Below are 21,340 nucleotides of genomic sequence, written 5' to 3' on the forward strand. Positions count from 1 at the left end.
CTTTGCACCCCCCCAAATCCCGCCACCCCTGTTTGCAGATATGAATGAGTTTGTTTACTCTCCGACGACCTCGTGATGTCTTTGCACAGACATGACCTGAAGTCATTATTGCTTTTGGGCTTCTCTGTTTCCATGGTGACTGTCTCCGGGTTGGCTACTTTCCCAAGGTCACCATGGCAACTATCAGAAGGGAATCATGCTTGGGATGCTTTGGCTGGATTTTTCATGAATGATTAGGATGTGTGACACGATGCAGACGTGGAAATGGGGAGGGTTTGGGCTGGGCTGGAGAAGGTGGGGGGAGAGAGAGGACTCCCGCCAGACAGGCAGCGCTCTGCGGTGCCGCGGGTGTGCAGCCCTCGAAGCTGCCCTGCATCGGGGGCACCGGTGCCTCACCCCCTCCCCGCTGGGGAGCCGTAGCAGAGGCTGTGATGGTGGCACGGCTGCCGGTGCCTCTCCCGGGGTAGGTACCATCGGGCCGCCGTGCTGCCGTCACCATGGGGTGAAGGGGTTGGGTGGAGGTGCAGGCAGGTGGATTTTCTGCAAGGCGCTGGTCAGAGGGGTGTAGTCTCTGGCTGAGGTGAGAGTGAAGGGCAGTGTCGCGGCAGGGGACGGGCTGGCTGCCGATGGACATGCCTCCATGTCACTAGAAATATCGAGCAGGTTTGCTCTCTTGGTCTGGGGCTGGAGGATTGGGAAGCAACAGTCTTGGTGTGTTGGGAGAGGTAAACTCCTTCCTGGCTTTGTTGTCGGGGGCTTTTGTTTCTGTTGTTTGGGTTTTCTGGTCGCGTCTCCTTTGGGTGGGGACAGCGCTGGAAGCAGGTTACAAACCAGGCAGCTTCTCTCTGGATTGCTGGCTCAATTTTGAGTCGGGTTAATAATCATCAAAATGAGAATGAAGGGAGTTGTTGTCTTGTGGCTTTTCAGTGCCTTTTATGAGCAGAGGTAACTCGTAATTCAGTCCCTAATAGGCCATTTGGAGCGTCTGGGATTCCTCCAGAGGGAGGTGAGACAGTGACAGGGCCTTGGAGGCCACGCTCCATTCTCCCCTTGGGAAGGGGTGGCACATGGCAAGGTGGTGCGTGGTGCTTAGTGTGACTCTTGTTTACAGATGAGTGTAGGTGTCCTTCTTTCCTCCCTGCCCTGTCTTCTCTGCTGGATCTTAGTGTGGTTAATAGCAAAATACAAGGTCTTGGTGTTAAAAAGCAATGCACTTGTCAACACAAATTTCTCTTTCTCTTATCTGAATAGGGTAAGTGATATCTGAATCCATCCCAGTGCTTCAAACAACTGTGTGGTTATTTCTTCAAATGGTGGTTGAGTTGGGGGTTTGGACTGTGTGTTGGGTATCTTCTTCCTGCCCTCATCTCCGAGATTAACCTGGAAACCTTGTTTTGTTTTTCCAGTTGCAATTTCTGAGCAGTTTTGTCCGGAAGACTGTGCTCAGGTTATGACGACTAATCCCAAACCGAACAAGGCATTAAAGGTAGGGAAGAAGCTGAGTGGGTGGTGCTGGGTGGCTGGGGAGGCTGTCACAGAACTGTGCGATGTTGTTCATACGTGACTGTTCTTTTTCATTCCAAGAGACTCTTACAAATGGGTGCTGATACAATTTCCCACTGTCTACAGGAAAAGTTAGGGTAGAAAAACACTGGTATTACCCAGAAAGAGGCCTGAAGTCTCTGGGATGGCATGGAGGTTGGCATATCCCAGCAGCTACCCAAGAGTCTTCTGACTATAGGAAGTATTGGCAGCATCCTGAAACCAGTGCTCCCAGGCTTGGAAATGAAATTCTTTTACTCTCAGGACTGGGAGGCACTGGGGAAGGGAGTTGTTCAGCTGGTGTCTCCCAGATCCATGAGACAGTAAATGCCTTGGACATACCGGCTTGATGGTGTTAATGCATTATTGAATATTGGTTTCCAGTGCTTTGGCTCTTCATTCCATATGTCCTGCAGTCTCTGAAAAGACAAAAGGATAGTGTCTTAAAAGTTCTGGGTTCAGGGATACTGAAGGTCTTTTTCAGCCTAAACAATTTTGTGATTCTGAAAATAATGGTGGTGGCAAATGTGCTTGAGAAAAGGACAAGGCCTTGGTGGTTTTCTCATGTAACTTCAGTCTGGTCTGTGCCCCAGCAAAACCAAATCAGGCTCTGTCCTTGAAGCCAAGCATGGTTGGTTTTGTTCACTACTCAAATCCACAGTCTTCAACGAAAAGCCACAAAATTCTGAATTAAGCCCTGCATAGAAGCAGCTATTTTGCTTTTGAGATGCTGCACTGGTGTCCCAGCGTAATGCTGGGAAAAGGTGTCATCTTAGCGTTGAGTACGAATTCCAGGTCCTGACAGAGGACTTCACAAAAAAAGGCTTCAGCCAACTTTACATTTATCCCCTTGAAAATCTTGCTGTTGGGTTCACATTGGGTGTGTAAAGCTCACTGCTTTCTCTCTCCTAAGAGGGAGACCCAAATGCAGACAGCTGCAGTGCTCAGATCTCTGCCATGCTTAACCCAGATGTTTTAGTGGAGCTTGTGCTCTCCACAGCACATCGGGGGTGTTTTCCAGGTAGGGCTGTGACATTGCTGAGGGGTGGTGGCCTTTTCTCTTTCTGCTGCCCAGAGCATCCCCTCACGTCGGGTTGCTGCTACCCCTGTGCTGTTGGTGTTTGCAGGTAAAGGAGGAGTCAGGAGAGAATGCCCCGGTGCTGAGTGATGATGAACTCGTGTCAATGTCCGTACGGGAGCTGAACCAGCACCTGAGGGGTCTCACCAAAGAGGAGGTCATCCGTCTGAAGCAGCGGAGGCGCACGCTGAAGAACCGGGGCTACGCTGCCAGCTGCCGCATCAAGCGTGTGACTCAGAAAGAGGAGCTCGAGAGGCAGCGGGTTGAGCTGCAGCAAGAGGTGGAGAAGCTGGCCAGAGAAAACAGCAGCATGAAGCTAGAGCTGGATGCCTTGCGCTCCAAGTACGAAGCACTCCAGACCTTTGCTCGTACTGTGGCGCGAGGGCCTATTACCCCGACCAAAGTTGCCACCACCAGTGTCATCACCATCGTGAAATCAGCCGAAATCTCATCCAGTTCTGTGCCGTTTTCAGCAGCGTCCTAGTGCCCTCGGTGGGGGGAACTAGCAGCCTTTCAGAGGGGAGGGGATAAGGCTCTTATGCATTGTTCCGGAGTCCTTGGTCACGTCAAGAATTGGCATTTTAAGAAGTCTCTTCCAAAAGTGCAAAAAACAGAAGAAAAAAAAAAAAGAAAATAGAAAAACAAACAAACCCAAAGGGTTCCTACAAAGGGAACTTAACTGGCTGCTTCTGTCTGGACTCAGTGGCTCCATCAACCTCTCGTGTCCAGGATTTGAGCTCTGTATGCAGTACAAATTGCAAGATCTGCTTCCTCCTTCCCCCCCGCCTCCACAAACCCCTCTCAGCTGTGGGCAGCTTTCCAGCTGGGAGAAGATACCTGAGGAGCCTCCGGAGTCTTCGTGAATGATGCTCAAGAGCCAGGAAACAGATGGACCGTAGAAATCATCATGTGAGATGAATGTATGGGAAAAAGAGTTTCCTTCAGTGGCCTCCTACTCCTTGTAAGAAGGGTCTCCCCTACCTTTCCCACTTCCATCTGATACTATTAACGAGGGCAGGAATATAGGCTTTTTGGATTTGATTTCATCCTGCTAAGAGTGGATGGGAGTGGGAGGATGATGGAGATAAATGCTTGGGTCTGACCACACCCATTAAGAATAACCTTTTGTTTTCAATCCATGCTGTTAAAATATGGAAAAATATATATTTTACATATTTTAATATGCCCCATTACCTGTGTGGCCTGTAAAAAAACTACATTGCAGCCTCCTTTATTCCAAGCCCAAGTTCCCCAATAGCTCCTTCCCAAAGGTGTGCCTGTGAATTGGTTATATTTATGCAGTTTATTTCTTCCAAATGATCCACAGTCTTGAAGTAGCAGCTTTCATTTCCTGGATTACCTGAAGCTGAAGGGAGGGAGGCACAGTAAATACTGTGAAGAGCAGTGTGATGGGGAGGAGAAGGGGAGATGAGGAGGAAAAATGCTGCATGTATTACTGGTGGAGGCAGAATTGGCTGTGAGAGAAGGTGGGACAGTTCTGCTGGGATCAGCACTATGAGAAGGGGTTTGTGCAGAGAATTTTGGAAGGATGTTTTTAAAGCACTGAAGTGTAACTAGAGGGCAATAGCATTCAGCCAGGAGGAGAGACGTTTAGAGTCTCCTCTTTGACAAAAGCATTGGTAGGTTAGCAATGAGCATCCTTAGCTGGGGAGCTGCGCTCGCCAGTCCTTGGTGATCAGAGGAGGGCTATGGGGAGGTCAGATGGGAGCTTGGAAGAGTCTTTCCCTCTCCATAGCACATCAGATGCTGAATTTGGGATCCAAAGAGTACAGTGAACAACCCTCAGTGTTCAGACAACCTGTGTGAATGTGACCCTGAAACTTGATGCTTTCTCTTGCAAAGGGGTGAGTTATCCCGAGAGGCACACGGAGGGCAGGATGGAAAATCAGTGCGTGTGTAGGGGACAGAAGAATTGGGATTGAGAAGTCGTTTGTTTGGCTCTGAGCAGTGGTTTGGGAGAGGGATTTCTGGCTTGGCAGTGGGCAGGATTTGGGAAGCTGAAAGGAGAGATTCTGCTGTCTCACAGCAGTGATGAAATGTTGAATGTTTCCAGGTCACTGTAAAAAAAAAAAAAATAGCTATGTTGGTGTTCGTGTGTTTTCTTGTTGTTTTTTTTCTTCTTGAAGTAGGAAAGAAAAGGGACTGTGAGTTTTGTAGGGCAGGTCAGAGACTTGTGGAATGGACGATGCCTGTTGTCATGCAGGTGAGAAGAGAATGAGATTGCTGAGGTTTAAGATGAGGAGAAGAGCTTAGAGAACTTGGGCTCCAGAACAGAAAACAAAGATCACGGAGAATTCATAAGTGGTTTGGACTGAAAGAGAATAATCAAGTGCTACCGTTGTTGGAAAGAGGACAGTGAACTGGCATCTGACACCCAGTATAATTTGTTGTTTGAGGCTTTGTCTTGCCTTGAATGGCAGTAAGTTGGTAGACATTCAGTGAAGCCCTACTTGTCTTTGGAAGAAGTTGTTAGCTTGCTTTTTCTTTTTTTTTTTTTTCACCTTGTCATCGGAGTCTCTGGATTTCCCAGGAGGATCCTTTGTGAAATAGGTTAATGAAAAGAGAAACCTCAGACTTGGTTCTCATTCAGTCCCCAACATCGACATCCGTGACCTTACTGAGCCAGAAAGGGTGTCAGTGAAATGCTTCCTGAAGGCTCGTTCCCCCTGCCAGATCCATGTGTTTTGGAGGGGAGCAGGGAGTTTCCTTCAAGTGATTTTCCAACATGTAGAGTTTGGATGACACTTAGTGTTACCTCATTTCTCCTCCATTCCCTCCCTATCTCCAAACAGGCAGATCGATGTCCTGTGTATCAGTTATTGACTCCCACAGCAGAAGCTGAGGAAGAGAAAGATGTTACGGTCATTTCCTGGTCCTCTCATGTTCTCCAGCTCACAGACATTGGACACTTTCCCAGACCTTACAGGTGCCTCCAAAAACAGGCAAAATGGAGACTCCTGGCACTGTTGGGGCTTTAAATGAAAACTTTAATGAAAAAGGCCAGTTGACTTGAAAATGCCCAAATGCTTCCAGTCTTTAAAACAGCTCCAGAGCTCCATAACATTCCTGGCTAGATAGGAACACCCTCTGGCTGCCCTTGACACCCCTCCGGGGAAATCAGACCTGTCTCACCAAAGGGGACGGAGGTCGAACTTTGTTCCGTGGGGTCTTCTTGCTGTTGGAATGAGTTGAGAAACATATCTTTATGTGGCACTTCCCTTGTGGCCAAGTATTTCTTTTTTTTCCAGTTCTTGGAAGGGTGCCAAAGGCTTGTCCTAGTGATTGCTAGTTTGGTGCTGGTAGGCACTTAAATCTCTGGTCACTCAATAAAGAACAAGAGGCCTGGGTGTTGTTAAAGCTGTTGATACCATAGCCATGGTAGGTAATCCATATTGGATATCCATAAGGACCACGTGGAAATATTTAAAGAGAGAGAAATATATATATAAATATATAATTATATACATTTTATCGTACAGATTTTTCGTAAAAAAGAAAAAAAATAATTTTTTTTCCAAGTTTGATACTGTAAATCTTTATTAAAAGAAATTGCCAGTCCAGGGCTCCCTGGGTGGTGACCTGGAGGGGAATGAAATGTCCTGGCTAAACTTCCACAGAGGGATCAGAATTGCAAGGTAACGTGGAGGGAGGAATGACCCGAAAGCTGTTGATCGCGTTGGAGACCCAGCTCCTCCACCCTCCTCCCTGGAGGGCCCTCCAGCTTGGGGTTGTCGCGTTGCATTCCTCTGGGGTTCGGTTCGTTTCTGTTGTGTTTTATTTTTTTTTTGTTCGTTTTGTTTTGTTTGTTTGTTGGTTTTTTTTTTTTTTTCTCTCCGTCCTGCACTTGCCAGCCTGACACCCAGGGCGAGCGCGGCGTGGGGAGCCGGCGGCGTGGGACGCGTGCCCGCGGCCGCACCTCCCGCACGTCTCTTTGCTCCAGTACTTTGGATGCCGGGGCTCCCTTCTCTGCTCCTCTTAGCTTGTCCCCCCGACCCCGCTGAGGCACGGGGGCTGTTGCTGGGATCCCTCTCCCCTGGGCCTGGCCTTTCTTTGGTTGCTCCCCATCCGCAGCGTGACGTGGGAAGCGAGGGCTGGGCGGGAGGCAGGAGAAGACGAAAGCGTCGTCGCGCAGGGACCGGGAAGGGACACCTCTGTTCTCGTAGACGTGTTTGCTGTGCTCTCTGTCGGGAGTGGGGAACCTTTCCCTCCAGGGCAGCTCCAGATCGCTTTGAAACAAGGCAGAGTCTCTGCTCTCGCCCAACCCTACCGTCTGCTGGGAGGAGACCGCAAAGTGCAGAGACCTGGGTGCCACGGCAGCTCCGGGACGGCGGGGAGGGACGAGGCTCTGGCACTGGGCTGGGGCGGAGGCGAGCTGTGCCACAGCGGTCAGGCCACGGGATGGCTCAGACCCGGGGAGGAGGAGAAGGTGGCAGTTTTTTCTCTCTCGAATCATTTAAACTTCATTGTCATGATTGTTTTTATTTAAAAAAAAAAAAAAAAAAAAGGAAAAAAAGAAAAAAAATGGGGAAAAAAAAAAAAGGAGAAAAAAAAAAAAGAAACAAAACACAACCGAAAAACTTTTGTAATGTGGATTTGTTTTCCTTCGTCTGTATTTCAGTCTGCTGGGGTGTTTCTGTAGATGGTGGATACTTGCTTTCATTTTTTTAATGATAGAAGTCTTCTGTTTTAAGTTGTTTTTTATCACCAGCTCATTCTATCCTCTGTGGTTACTCAGTAATTTCATTTCAATATTTATTTTTGTGCTGCTTTTTTATTATAAAATAAATTATTGATATACCAAGCAATGTGGATTCCTGTTTGTAAGGCGAATAGCCCTGTGTATGTGTCCATTACTTCTCTTGACAGCCACAACGTAATTTATTGCTGTAAATTTAGCTGCAGTGACTGGTTTTTTTGTACCTTTCCAATAAAGCATTTTCTGGTTTCAGACTTGCCCTGGTCTATGGTCAGCGTTTTGGAGCCTGAATTGATCTTCAGTGGAGTGTTTTCCTCAGGTTTTTTGCTGCCTGTCCCCAGTGCAGCACACGGCTGGCTGTGGCAATGCGCTGAGTGATGTGTTTTTTGGAGGCAGGCTGGGCTAAGGCGAGTGGGATCTTTTGCAATCATCTGACCCAGCCTGCTGAAGCACATCTCAGCCTTGCTGTGGTGCTTTCGTGGGACGCTTGGAATGTGCTCCAGGGATAGCTCTTGTCCGAGCTGTTTGTCAGGTCCATCCCAGGCTCAGACCGCGTGTGTGTGTTCCTAACCCAGGGGCTCTGTCTTTGTGCACAGTCAGTGGGTGTCTGTGTTAGCACAGCCAGGACTGACAGCTCAGCAGGCACCTGCCTGCAGTTGTGATGCTGAGCAAGGCCACTTGTGGCTTGGAGACACTGTGACCTGTCTTGAAGTGCTGGAGACAGACACTCCTCTCTCTTCCTTTGGGTTGTGAGATATCCCTTCACGGTTTCCCTGTGTGCCTGCTTGTGAATAAACTGCTTTAACCCCTTACATCAATCCTTCATCTTTTTGCTTTTCCCTGTTGGGGCTTCAAAAAGGCAGTACCTTGTGCCAGTGAGCTCCCAGGGGTTGTGTTGGCTTTAATTCCCTGTTCCAAGTGGTTGAGTTCCATGAGGGAACAGCTGAAGGGGGTAAAACACTTGTGTTGAGGCAGTAGGTTGGAGACAGATGGGTGTGTTGGCCAAAGCTGGAATTACGAGGTAGGGCAAAGTGGAGAGAAGCAGGGCTGAAAGGCTTTGTGTGTCAGCAGGTAATGGATGGTCATTAGGTAGGGCCAGGCAGGCTTGGCTGAGCAGGCACTGGGTGAAGCCTGGGGGTGATGGCAGTCTCTGTGCTGAGCAAAAGAAGCATCATCAGCTGCTTTGGCTCCTGCCTGGAGAGACTGCAGCAAGGAGCTGGTGACAATGGAAAGGACAGGGAGGTGGGCCAGTTGTGACTGTTGGAGGGAGGGAGGAGCATTAGTTCAAGAGGAAAAGGGCATCAGAAATGGGCCAGGTGGAGGCCCAGCAGTGAAAGGAAACAACCTTCACCGTGCATAGGGGAGGAGCATAGAAGGTCTCTGTGAACAGAGCAGTAAAAGCGTGAATCCTGCTCTCTGGCACAGGTCTGGCAGTCTGGTGCCTGTCAGCAGCTGGGCCCAGGGACTCAGTGGGTGCTAGCACCCAAAAAAAGAAGTGTCTCTGGGTGCTGTACAGAGAGCAGCCGTGCATGAAAGCTGCCTCTGCTGTGGTGCCAGCAGCCGCCTTCCTTCCCCTCTGCTTTTAGGGAGGTCAGCCCGAGCTCCTGCAGGTGGAGCGGCAGGGTGTGCCCTGTGACGATCATCCCTGACATGAGCAGGGTGCAAACCTGCCTGATCCAAACCCAAAAAGCACCAGGAGATCCGATAGCTGCAGCTCAGCCTTGTCCTTGGGGAAAGCCTTAGGACAAGCAACAACGGGAAAACAAATCTGCCGACCACCGGAGCCTGCTGCTGGCAGTGAGAGACGCCTGTTCCTCCCGGGCTGCCTGCTGGCATGGCTCCAGGCACAGCAGGCTCCTGTGTAGGTCACCCGTGTGCTCGCTGCCAGCTTTCCCGTGTCCTTGTTGAGGAGGTGGAGGAGACGCGTTAGCAGAGGAGATCACGTCCAGCCTACAGCACCGCTGGCAGTTCTATTCCCCATGGGTGCCTTTTGACAGCCTAAGGGTTTGAGGGCTGTGACAGCACCCAGCCTGAGCCGTCAGCTCTTGCCTCTCTCCGCTGTGCAAGAAAAAGGACGAGCAGGAGGCCCAGCTCACGCCGGCTGGAGCAGGGAGGGTGTCTGCTGCTGCCGTCGCGGCAGCCAGCTGGTGTCCAGCCCAGCACGGCTCCTTCAGGCTGGTATCACACTGCTGACTTGCATGAGTCACAGCTGACTTTTTTTTTCTCCCCCCCTCTCCCCGTTTGGCTTGCAAGAAAGATCTGTTTTACGTATACTACAGTAATCAGGGCTTGACATAAATAGGCAAATGTTATTGTCTGCGGTGGGAATTGCACCTGCTGGCAGAGCAATGGAGGCAGCCCATTATGCACCGGAGTCGATCATTTGTGCAATGAAGTACAACCACGGTTCTTGCTGTGTTCTTGTGCAAGTCTTTATCTCAGCGGCTGTGAGTGCACTGGCAGATGTGCCATCATCACCTTTGCAGTCTGTCCTCGCCCCAGGAGCCAGAGCAGCCTCTGTTCCTGCAGCTGTGGCCGTCCTCTCCCAGAGGGGTGAAGACCAAGATGTTCAGCTGAGATGTCCCTGCTTTGGTGTTGGCTGCGTTACAAAGCCAGGCAGCCTTGTCCCTGAGTACTGAGGCTGCACTTTCCGTGCACTTTCCATCTTGCTCCCAAGATGTGCAAGATCCTGGATGAATGCCTGGATGTGCAGAGCATCTGGCTCTTGTTTATGGACCTTATTGCAGAAGTGGCAGCAGTCTCAGCAGCTGAGCAGGTATGAGCAGTGCTCCTTTGGACCAGAGGGACTTGCAGGACTGGCTGAACTATAGGCTGCTCGTGTGGAGTCTGGGCTTCAGCATGGTAAGATTTCTCCAATAATAATAAACAGAGCTTGTCTTGTTGGTGCTGGAGTCTGGGCTTAGCTTAGCTAAACCACATCCAGCACCTCTGAACCGCTGCATCCACAGCTTAGGCGAGGGTTGGAAGAGGTGCTGTGCAAGGAGAGGAAGCGGGAGACACGCACGTTCTTTGTGGAGTGAAAAAGATGAGCACAAATCCTGTAGGAATGCCAAAATGTGCAGGATGCTGCGTGTGCAGGTATTTCTGCTGGGCCAGCATTGAGGGGCAGGGAGGACGTTAAGCTTAAGAGCATCAGCATTATAGCAGGAACAGGCAGATCGTGGGCTTTGCTTGCTGAGCTCAGTGAAAACGCTTGCTTGCTCTGTGCTAGAAATTGCTGTTTATTAGAAAAAAAATAAATAATTTCGTGTTGTGATTTACATTTTGCAGCTTAAGAGCAGGGGAAAAAAAGATCCAAATTCTACTAGTTGCGTTTAAAAGGGCTCCAAGCCTTATCCATCAGTTCTGTTTGCCATATGACTGCAAATCTGAGGCTGTAGATTTACCTTCATCCTGCCACCAGCTACCACCCCTGACAACAGCCCAATCGGTGCCTAAGTAAGTCCCCACGGATCATCTCATTAACAGAAGAATAGAAATTGGACTAGAAATTGGGGAAGAAAGGAGAAGTCTTAATAGAAGGATGTGCGCTCTCCATATATGTGCTCACTGCTGTGAGGAGCATCTCTCCATACACAGTCTTCCCTTGCCTGTGGTCTTGCCCCAAGTGGCAGCATCCCTCAGCACCTTTCTATCCTCACCATGGTCACCTGGATGGGCTCAGCTCCTGCTTGCCTTCCCACAGGTCAGGCAAAGCCCAGGGATGGGGAATAGTGAAGGGTTAGGAGGAACAGACAGTTTCCAGTAAGTGAATTCCTACCACCACCAGTCACAGTCTGGTTCCCTAATAAAGATCCTGATAAGGAAGCTGGAATCCCTTTTAACTTCTGATCCGTTCAGAGATAAGCTGGTTTAGACGTAAACAAGCGCTTCTGTCACCGGCAGCTCCCAGAAATGCAGCTGCAGACCTCTGGTTAGTCCCAGTGAGGTCCTGCCACGCTCCTGGGGGAGTTACTTGGACAGCTGCATCCACATCTGGAGGGAGAAGAGAATGACTTACTCTTTCTCCATGGTAAAGGGCTTTTGCACATCTCTATAAGCTTTGCTGTGAGAAGGAGAGGGGGAACAATGTAAAAATAAGGAATGACGTCTTTCAACCTTTACCGGGTTTTGAGGTGAAGTGAAGTCACCTTCCTGGGCTGGTTTTCTCCACAGAGCCCTTGGAGATCATTTTTTACTCAAATTGGGAGAAACTAGAGCAGAACTGTGCTGAGAAAAGCATTTCTCTCAGGCCTCAGCACTGCTTGGAGCTAAGAGGAGGGTGAGGGTGACTGGTCTGTCCTGCACCCCAGCTCCCCTCCCTTCCTGGCATCCCCCAGCATTGGCACAGGGCTGGCAGAGAGATGCCAGCAGTGGGGCAGCAAAGCCCAGGCTGCAACACAGGGTCCAACACAGCTTCATCCATGACAGCAGAAGCTGGCACTATTTGACTTAACCTTTTCTGGGTTGTTGCATCTTCCCTTTGAGAGACTGGCTTTTTGAGTGGAGTTCCTGGCTTCTCAGTACTCTTGATTAGCCCAGGCTGTCTCAGCCTCAAGACATCTCCCTTTTGCATGGGTTAAAACCTCTCCAGTGTCAGAGTCTCTTCTGACATCTCCTACAGCTCCTCATCTGACAGGATTAGCATTCTCTTTTCAATGTTTTTGCTCTTTCTGCTGCTCTGTCCATCCATCTTGGAGGCCACGTGCCCGTTGTCCCCTGGTGCTTTGTGCTCTGCCTCCTGCATCGACTGCTGGGTGTACTGCTGGTACGCAGGTGAGAAGTTGTGGATGGCATCCTGCACGATGTCCTGGGGGCTGATGGTCTCCTTCAGCCCACTCGAGATGCTCTGCATCGGGGCAAGGTTTGCTGCAAAACAGGGAGAGCAGGAAGGTGATGGGACAGCAGACAATCAATGAGCCCAAGTGATCCAAGATACTTTTCCTTAGAAATTCAAGATCAGGGGCTCATTGTGGGCCACATCAGCTTGCGGTCCAAGGAGAAGGAAGGCAACCCCAGCTCCATGTTCCAAAGAGGATGGATCCTCTCCAACAGCATGTGGGTAATACCACAATCCCCTAATCCTGCCCATCCACACCAAGGTCTCTCTTCCTGTCCATTTGCTATAGCTTGTGGGTGTCATGAGGGAAGAGGGACAAAGCATGCATGGAGCACAGGACAAAGAAATTCCTCTTGTAGCTTTTAGCATTCCATTGGTAATGGGATGCTAATAGAATAAGGGAGGTTTCCCCTTTCCTTAGTCATTGAAGAAAAAAAGAAGTGAGTAAGAGTTACCTGTTGAGTTTTCTTTCTTCTCCCTGTACACCTGGCAGGTGAATGCGTAACGCAGGGCAATGGAAGCAAAGAGCATTTCAATGCAGATGATGAAGTTCTGGTAGCCAGCAGCCACTGTCCCAGCTCCCACCTCCTTCCCATCAATGATCTGAACTTCAGGGATCACCCCGCATTTCTCCAGGATTGCCAGCAGTGTCCCTGTGTGGGGGAAGGGAGAGAGATCAGTTCTGCTCCTGCATCCCTGAGCCAGGTGGGGCTATGGGAGGAGAAGCGTTGGGCATCCATGGTGGGACCCACCTTGCCAGAAGGAGAGGAAGATGACGGCCTTGATGGTGATGAACTTGAGGACCGGCTCAAACGGGCGCAGCAGGTCCATGGTGGCAAAGTAGAAGAGGAAAAGGGCATAAAGGGCCAGGCTGACTGAGAAGTTGTAGATGATGGTGATGTAGAGGTATCCACTGTGGATGCTGTGGAGAGAAAGAGAGCGAGAGAGAGCTGCTACCCTGGGCTGTGGGGAGCAAAGCAAGTGCAACTGGGGGTAAGGAGGGATCAAACGGGGAAGGGGAGAGCGCATAGCTTTGCTATGGGGGAGAACACAGCCCAGGAGGGGGAGGAGGGCAGAGGTAGCAGCTTTTCCTCTGTTGGTGGGACCTCTTTTTATTTATTATTTTATTTATTATGGCTCACAGGAGTTTTGTCCCTTTATTGTTTGGGGGCAGTGAGTCTCTGTTCCCTGGCACTTTGGGCTCTCACTGTCCATGGAGCAGCTTCCTGGGGAGACTGGCAGGACACACTGGTGATGGAGCAGGGATCCATCCTCTCCCATTCACCCTCCCCAGCCTGACCCAGCATCCTCACTTGAAGTCTCCATCGTGGTACTTGCCGAATGCCTGCAGGATGATGGTGACGATTGCCATGAGGGGTTTCACGATGCAGAACTGCAGTGTGGCCTGCACAGGGGAGAGACATGGTGTACCACGGGCAGCAGAGACATCCCACTCCCCACATCACACCCCTCTGCTCCCAGGATAGACACACAGGGGAGAGAGCAGTGCTGAGGGGTGAAATGTGAACAGCGCAAGGTCTGCAGACGGGAGGGAGTGGGGCTTCCAGAAGGCAGCTCCCGAAAGGCAGCACAGCCACTCCAAGGTGGGGGACCAGGTAGCTTGGGGTGTCAGGATTCCGCCCACAGTGCAGTGCTGGAGAGTGACAGAGCATCCAGGCTAACCTGGGACTGGACAGAGATGGCAATCTGAGCTCTGCAGTGGGAGGAGACCCTGACTCAGCAGTGAGTCAGAGGCAAGGACATCGAGCAGCCCTGCTGCTGGCCAAGTGCCGGTGAACTGGTGACCTGCCTCCCTCAGAGGAAAAAAACCTCCAAACCCAGCATCTTAGGAGAGTGACAAAGTGAAGCCCCCTTGGCAGGGCAGTGGGGAAGGGACCTGCCACCCAGAGAGCCCTCCTCTGAGGGAAGTGGAGTCAATGCTCCCCATCGGGTACCCACCTGCTTGCAGAAGCGCAGGAACCCGATGGAGTAGGACATACCCTGAAGGCAGCAGGTCCCATAAAAGCAGCTGGACCTGGAAGCAGAAGGCGAGGGGATGCCATTGGGGGTGCTGGATGGGAAAAGTGGGTGGAGAAGGAACTCTCAGGATGCTGGGACTTACGCAATGGGCTTCCCTCGGATCTCTGTCATGATGGTGCTCTCCCCTCCCAGGTACTCGAAGCACAGGCTCAGGAAGCTGTAAATCACAAAAGCTGCCAAGGCAAGGGCAGACATGATCAGCAGGACTGATGGAAGTCCTGGTGGGGGTTTTCATCTCACATTCCTTCCTGCTCAGTTGTTTCCTCATCCAATCTGGCACTGCATCAAGATTTGGGATGCTGGTGGGTGGGAGCCCAGGGAGAGGAGCAGCAGGTCAAATCCATCCGACTTCCAAGTGGAGTCAGATACATCGCACTATGTGCACAGAGTTCATTACAGACACAGCAGCTCCTCTGGGCACACACAGTCCATCCAGGGACCATCTGCATGGAGGGACCTCAAAATTGCTAATGGGCAGCACGAATGGCTGGTGGCCACCAAGGAGCAGGCCCTGAACAGTTTTCTTGGACATCTCCACCACTTATTTTTCATTTACTCCAAACCTGAAGTAATGCAAATGCCCACACAACTTAGTTCCTGAGGAAGAGAGGAACAAGGTAGAGAAGCAGCCTCAATCCTGACAAGTTTCCCTTGCACTTCAAAACACCCCGACTCCCCAATTTCTTGGGTACATCTGCCTCATGTTTTAGAGAAGCTGCACTTCTCCCCCCCCGCCCCCCCCAGGCAGCCAGAAAACCTCTTTCCCCAGGACTGTGGTGCTGGGGTCCCTCCAAGCCTGTGTCTGAAAGGCACCAGCTCATGTTTGTCTGTGGGGCATCCCCTCTCTGCTGCCAATGGAGAAGGAGCAGGAAAACTTCTGCATGGAGCAAGGGAGAGTGGGAAGTGAAAGCAATGGAGATTTGCCACTTTGCAATCCAAGACGCTCCAGAGACAGGTCAGCAGGATGAGAGCCTCGCTTTGCCTTCAGCCTCCCTGCTGAGCAGATGCTGTGCTCACCTTCGTAGCAGTCACGCACTGAGTCGAAGTAGACGTAGTACTGGTGGCTGCCGAGGAGGAGGAGGCTGAGCCAGGAGTCGAAGGCATAGACGGGCACAATGAAGAGGATGCGGATGATGTAGCGCTGCTCCTTGGGGATGGTGTAATTCCTCAGGTGTGTGTAGATCTGCAAAGCGCCCAGCATGCAGAGTTGTGGCTGCCACAGGTCATGATGGGAAACAGAGGTACCCCCAAGCCCACAGGGGTGCTGTGTTAACCCTTGTCTCAGGGGTGAGAGCTCTGCCAGCTTTCCCACAGACCCATCACAGTGAATGCACACAAGACCACCTCCATCCCACTCCATTGGCCAAGGGGCCAATCCCTTGCATGAAAACATGTGGAAATCAGGTTTCTTCTGTGGGCTGTGTGAGGAACGTGCCCTCCCCTGTGCAGCTCCATCCCAGTGCTTGGAGACAGCAGCTTGCCCCAGGGCTGCCTTCAGCAGCATGGACCTGCACAGCCCCTAAACCATGCCCACTCAGGGTATGCCTCAAGGCAGCTGGTGCTGTGCACTCCAAACATCCCAAATGCCCTGCTGGGTGTTGCCTCTGGGCAGTGCCAATGCCCTGCAGCCTCTCCTGGCTCTGGCAACCACCTGGGGAGAGTGTGGGCAAAGTCCATCCTTACGAGCTGCCAGCACCAGGCTCCTGACAGGAGCAGCAACAGGAAGAAATACTTATCCAGAGCTGAGTGATTTGCAGTGGACCTGGGGGCAATCAATAGTTTTGCTCTCATGTCAACCCCTGTGCTGAGCCCCATCTCTGCTCCAGCCCATACCTGGTGGAAGGTGACGATGAGTGCTGACCACACGAAGATGCCAGAGATGGCCTGCGCCGCTATCGTGGTCAGGAAAAGCTGCTGGCCGTCCTGGGAGTTGTTGTGGGCAGCCGTAAGCAGGGCAACAGCTGAGAATGGGGGGGCTGAAGCCAGCCTGGCTGCTGTGCCAGGCCCTGGAGTGCCAGGTGCCACGGGAGAGGGCACAGCACGTGTGGCATTACTCATCTGCAGGGAGAGAGAGGGAAGGGGAGTGGTGCAGGAAGGCAAGAGTGAGGTAGGCTGGTGACAGGGAAGGTCTCAGCAGATTTCCCAGCCCACACAGCATGTGCAAACCTCCTGTGAGGTTTGTACCATGTAAGGTTTATCTCTTCCCCAGGGTTTTTCCAGGGTGTCCCCCACCCAAACCAGCCCATTTGCCATGTTGGGTCTGCTTCTCCCAGCGGGAAAATGCAAATGTCCTTCAAGAGCAGACCCTCTTTTCCCTGAGGAGGTCTACGCAGTTCCCATGTCTCCCAAAACACACACTTCTCCTTCACAGCTTTGTTCCTTGCTTTCTCAGGAATCACTCCCGCTTGAAAAGGAATGATCTGGGTATATTTGTGCCCCTGTGAGTTCACACTTGTGGCTCAGGACACTTTTCCATCAGAAAGCAGAGACTTAAGGGTTAAACCCATCCCTCACCCAGGATAATAAGAATCCCTTACCAACAAGCCATTAGGACACTTGTGTCCTCTTGCTTGGGAGCCCAGAAAACACCGGGTCCCCCCACAGTTTGTCTCCTTTCATCATGTGTGCCTTGCTGGGGGCAAAGCCTGAGGCTCCCCAAGAAACCAGACTTTTGGTGTCACCCAGGTTCTTCACCCAGCTATTTTGGGATTGTGGGGGTGTCAGTGTGCCAGCAGTGCCAACCCCAAGACCTGAAGGGCAGCCAGCGGTCCCTCCTACACCCAAATTAAGCACAAGGGAGCAAGCCTGCCATGCCAGAGGCAGAGCTGCTGCCCTTTGGGGATGCTGGAGTGCTATGGCATCTCCCTGGTCAGTGTGTGCTCCTCGAAGCTGGCTGCCCCAAGGCACTGAGCACTGCTGGTGCAGAGGGTGGCTGGGCATACGGACACCATGTACCCTGCAGCTCCAGACAGCAAGGACCAACCTAATAATAAGCAATTATTTATAGGCCAGCTTCATATCTCAAGGCCACCAGATGCATAAACTGCCATGTTTGGGTTCTCTTTCTGCTAATCTATGGAAAGCTGCTTTTTCCCAAGTATAACAATAGCGGTTGAAGAAAACCAACAACCTGCAAGCTGAACTCTAACAATATAGATGTTTCTCAGTGCATTAATAAACAAATATTTTAGCTGCTGGGTAACTATCGCCTGGGGTAAAACTGTAAGCATGAACTGGAGAGAAGCGTGAAAATATCTGCCATAGATAAGAGTGGTAGGGAATGACCTCGGTCAAATTAGACACTGAAAACAAACCAAAGCAAGAGCTCACACTGCGACTCCCTGTCCTGCCCTCTCTCCGAACCCCAACCTCACAGGAGAGGAAACTCAGCTGCTGTCAGATCAACAGCCCTAAAAATACCTTTCCCCGGCTCCGCCTGGCAGGAGTCGCCTGTAAGCGGAGATGCCGGGGCGGCAGCTGGCGGGGCCCCAGGAGCTCACCCCGCAGTACCTGCGCGGCGAGCGGGGAAGCGGAGCTGGGGCTGGCTGCGGGCACAGCGGGGCCGATAGTGTTACACAGGCGGCAGGGAGCCGCCTTCTTCCCCACTGCCACCGTCCTGTGGCCTTGCCCCGGCCAGCAGGAAGAAGGATCCCGGGAAAGCCGGGGCGGGATCTGGTCTTTGGATGGACTTCGATGCGGCCGGACCTGCCTTGTAAACATTAACAGGAGGACGGAGATAGCTCGTGGCACAGGGAGGGAGATGAGAGCCCGGCTGTGCCCCCTTCCCCAATCACTCCTCACTCTCTCTGGGGGCTGCCCTGCTGCTGGCTGGGGCTAAACTGGCTGGATTTGGCCACGCTCTCCCCTCTGCCAGAGCATCATAACAGAGCAGGATGAAAGCTCATGCTTTCTACCTGTGTTTTTCTAGTTAATTTTCTAGTGATCCAGCTCACTCCCCAAGACATGGCAGAGAGCTGTGCTCTTCACTAGACCCATTTATTCTGTTTTCAAGCCAGTGCTGTGCCGCAGATGCTTGGCCCAAGATACCCCATCTCCTATTAACTTTCCCAGGCATCGAAGTGTGAGCACGGTGGCACCAACAGCCAGTCCTGGCAGCCTCCCCGACATTGTCACACTCTGAACGTGGCAGAGCAAGTCATTAAAAGCAAAAGCCTCGGTGCCGCTCGGAGACAGAGCTCCCAGCTCCACAGGTAATTAGATCCCGGCCGTGCAAGGTAGTCAGGCAATTCAATGCAGTTAGAGAGCCATTTGCTTCCAAAACAAAGGCATCAAGGAGACACCGGGAATAATATCAGCTGCAAAACTCAGCTCCTCGATGGGACTGAGCCATATCCAATCTGTCTGTTTTCAGACACCTTGCAGGTACCTGCCATACAGTGTCTACCTGTTACACACACTCCCTGGGATATTAGAGATGCTAAGTGAGAACTGAGAAGATAAACTGAGCAGTGAAGCTTGTGTTCAGGCAGGCCACCTGCAAATGGGGCTTTTCACCTTGCCAGGGATTCTCCCTCATCTGCAGGCTGCCAGAGCCAAGACTCCCAGCTCACATCCCTCCCTGTGTCCTGAAGGACCTAGGACAAATCCCCATCTCAGCGGCAGCCCCCTGTGCGGTGAAGCGAATCAGCAGGGAAAGGTGAGCTCTCACAGCCCCCCAACAGTGCCTCTGACATCCCTGACCCACATCCCGGGGAGGGGAGCATCCAGGCTTAGCCTCACCAGCGCAGGAGACATGCCTTTCCTCCGGATTGCTTTCAGATAAAGCCAGGACACTCGGGTTATTTACGGGACCAGCCTCTCCACACCACCATCAGGCCACTCAGGAGGAAGGACCTACAGCACACAGCTACAAATCGCAGCAGGGCAGCATCGAGCCCTCCTTGAAGCCCATCTGGAGGAGTGGATGACGCAGGCACAGGGCTCTTAGAGGAGGCTCTGCCCTCCCAGCGGCTCCCACAGGTGCTCAGAACCAATGGCTGGGTCAGCCCCCGATCTGTGGGGTTTCTCCCAGCTGCTGTGCACCCCCCAGGGCCCCACTCACCCTTTGGGGCTCCTCCGGGAGGGAGTCTGGCTGCCGTGCACCTGCCTCTGCATCCCCCGTGCCCTCCTCCACCTGCCCCCGCTAGAGACTCCTCCTCCGGACACCCTCCCAGCCCTGCCTGCCTGCTGGCCACGGGCCCTGCCACCGCCCCAATCACCCTCGCTGCTCCCCGGGTCACACCAGTGCCCCACTCACCTGGGCCCCGTCAGGGTCCCACTCTCCCTGCCATCACCCCACTCGCCCTCGCTGCTGCCCGGGTCCCACCAGCGCCTCATTCTCCCTTGCTGTGCCCCGGGCCCCACCGGCGCCCCGCTTATCTTACCAGCACCCCCTCGCTGTGCCCGGCTCACCCTGCCAGCGCCCTCCCTGCGCCCCGGGCCCCGCGGGAGCTGGAGCAGCAGGTCGGGCTTTGTCTCTCGCAGAAAAGCTACCCAACTTACCTTTCCAGTCCGTCGCGCTCGGCACCCACGCCCGGAAAGCAAACACGGATGGAACAGCCGCCGTGTTGCCCGACGCCGCTGCCCCCCACCCAGCACACGTCCTGCGGCCGAGGGCAAGAGCTCTGCCTGGGTGGCAAACGAAGCTTTCCCTGCAATTGGGAATTAATCCCTAGCTGGAGGAGACCGCTGACTAAACGGCAGGCAGCTGGTGGCACCTCGTGCCTGTTGCTAGGGCAGGCCTTCCCCTTGGTTTACTGCGGAGCAGAGAGGAGCAAAGTCGAAGGACCAATTGTTCGTGCTCTTTTTTATCGCACGTGGAAAGGCAGCAAGGTAAGTCCGTCCTGGCTCCGAGCGTCAAATCAGAGAGGTTTCCACATCCTTTCCTCACCCACTGCCCTGTGCAGACCTGGTGGCATATACACAGCCGGGGAATGAAGGTGCTTAACTTGTGCCTGGCTTTTATGTAGTAACACTCAGGTCTTGGGCGCACAGCAGTGGTATGCCTCTGTATCACCACAGAGGAAGATGCAAATTCTATCCAATTTGCTAATTCATGTACCTTCTCCACAAGCTGCTGGAGCTATGGACACAGTAAGCACCAGTTTTGTGTCAGGAGAGAATCCCTACTAGCAAACCAAGACTGACAATAACTAATTCCACACGCCTCTCTCAGCCTTCCTAGACAAAAAAAAGGGAAGTGTAAAAGAGGAAAAATTTATAGTTCTGACAGATGCGAATCTTTGATTCTTGGAAGCACAGTTTGGAAAATTATTTTTAGATGAAATTTCTTGTCAAGGGCAGCTGGAAGCCTGCAGTGCTTGAATGTATTTTTAAAAGTTTCATTTCTCATAATCCCTTTAAATGCTGTAAATAACCCTTACTTCAGAGAAAAGAGCCCTTTCGAAATCCATTTTCTGCTTTTCTACTTCTAGGGGATTTTTTAGCAACAGAAATGACCTGGCAGCTAGATCACCATGGGGCAAGGCACAGGCTCTGTGCTGATTCTGCTGCACTAACTGGTCTTAGCACAGCTCCTCCCTGCCCAGAATCTAAGACCTGGCCTCTGTCTGTGCTGTCAAGTTCATAAGTGACAAAAGTGTGGAACAGCTCACTTAAAAATTTACTACTTGTTGTTGTTTATTACAAGAAGAGGTAAAAACAAGTGTGCTTTCCAAGCAAAAGGCAAAAGTTTGGCTATTAAGCTTTGCATCGGCTCATACAACTTCATCTGAACTTTTTGTCAGTGACTTGGTAGAAACAACCCTGTGTAACCCTGTCCCCACATCTCCTAAGACACATGCTCATTGCAGGTGATCAGCATTTGGATGTTCTGTCTCTCTGATGTCTTGGTACCATGTAATCCAGTGGCAGAGGTTATTTTGTCCTTTTCTTACCACTATTTTGGGTTCCTGTTTTTCATCCTGACATCAGCTTTCATGAAATTTGCAGAGCATAATTATCTGCCTCTCTTTAAAATCAGAGTGAAAGTGGGAAGTTAATTCAGACTACATCCAGAAAGGAATGGACATAAGGACAAAAGCAGCTGTCTAGGACTCATTTCCTTAAAAAAGGCAAGAAAATCTTTCCCATTATACGATTGTTGATTTTTTTACCAAGGCTT

At 51.7% G+C, this 21,340-nt stretch overlaps 2 protein-coding genes across 9 annotated transcripts in view; one reads left to right on the top strand and one right to left on the bottom strand.

Moving 5' to 3' along the window:
- The window catches only part of MAFK (MAF bZIP transcription factor K), a 14,357-nt gene extending 6,766 nt beyond the window's left edge, over positions 1-7,591 (top strand). For 3 of the 4 annotated variants that reach the window (XM_048320399.1, XM_048320397.1, XM_048320398.1), the window contains exons 2-3: positions 1,407-1,486; positions 2,670-7,591. In XM_048320399.1, the coding sequence (XP_048176356.1) occupies positions 1,451-1,486; positions 2,670-3,104 (471 nt within the window). In that variant the 5' untranslated portion in view covers positions 1,407-1,450 and the 3' untranslated portion in view covers positions 3,105-7,591. Of the gene's footprint in view, positions 1-320; positions 464-1,406; positions 1,487-2,669 lie in introns of those variants that run through there. The other variant, XM_048320396.1, reaches the window with a different exon arrangement.
- A 2,035-nt stretch (positions 7,592-9,626) lies between these two features.
- Positions 9,627-21,165, bottom strand: TMEM184A (transmembrane protein 184A). 5 transcript variants are annotated; one of them, XM_048320393.1, is made up of 9 exons: positions 19,720-21,165; positions 16,051-16,275; positions 15,235-15,400; positions 14,300-14,390; positions 14,137-14,212; positions 13,491-13,582; positions 12,930-13,099; positions 12,633-12,830; positions 9,627-12,206 (listed from the first exon to the last, which is right to left on the bottom strand). In XM_048320393.1, the coding sequence occupies exons 2-9, from the start codon at positions 16,273-16,275 to the stop codon at positions 11,956-11,958; spliced, it is 1,269 nt and encodes a 422-aa protein (XP_048176350.1). In that variant the 5' UTR covers positions 19,720-21,165; the 3' UTR covers positions 9,627-11,955. The 5 variants fall into 5 exon arrangements, with proteins under 5 accessions (XP_048176350.1, XP_048176351.1, XP_048176352.1 ...); XM_048320394.1 differs by lacking the exon at positions 19,720-21,165 and adding an exon at positions 19,602-19,703; XM_048320395.1 differs by lacking the exon at positions 19,720-21,165 and adding an exon at positions 19,475-19,593.
- Between the last annotated feature and the right edge of the window lie 175 nt (positions 21,166-21,340).

The sequence above is a fragment of the Corvus hawaiiensis genome, chromosome 16 (assembly GCF_020740725.1).
Source record: "Corvus hawaiiensis isolate bCorHaw1 chromosome 16, bCorHaw1.pri.cur, whole genome shotgun sequence".
In the NCBI taxonomy this organism is placed as follows: Eukaryota; Metazoa; Chordata; class Aves; order Passeriformes; family Corvidae; genus Corvus; species Corvus hawaiiensis.

What these genes read in the sequence shown, in the direction of transcription:
- TMEM184A (XM_048320391.1), bottom strand. An exon ending in ATCCGAGGGAAGCCCATTGC is followed by an intron (nt 14,213 to 14,299) that starts GTAAGTCCCAGC and finishes TTCTGCTTCCAG; the next exon opens with GTCCAGCTGCTTTTATGGGA. An exon ending in CTTCCTCTCCTTCTGGCAAG is followed by an intron (nt 12,831 to 12,929) that starts GTGGGTCCCACC and finishes TCCCCCACACAG; the next exon opens with GGACACTGCTGGCAATCCTG.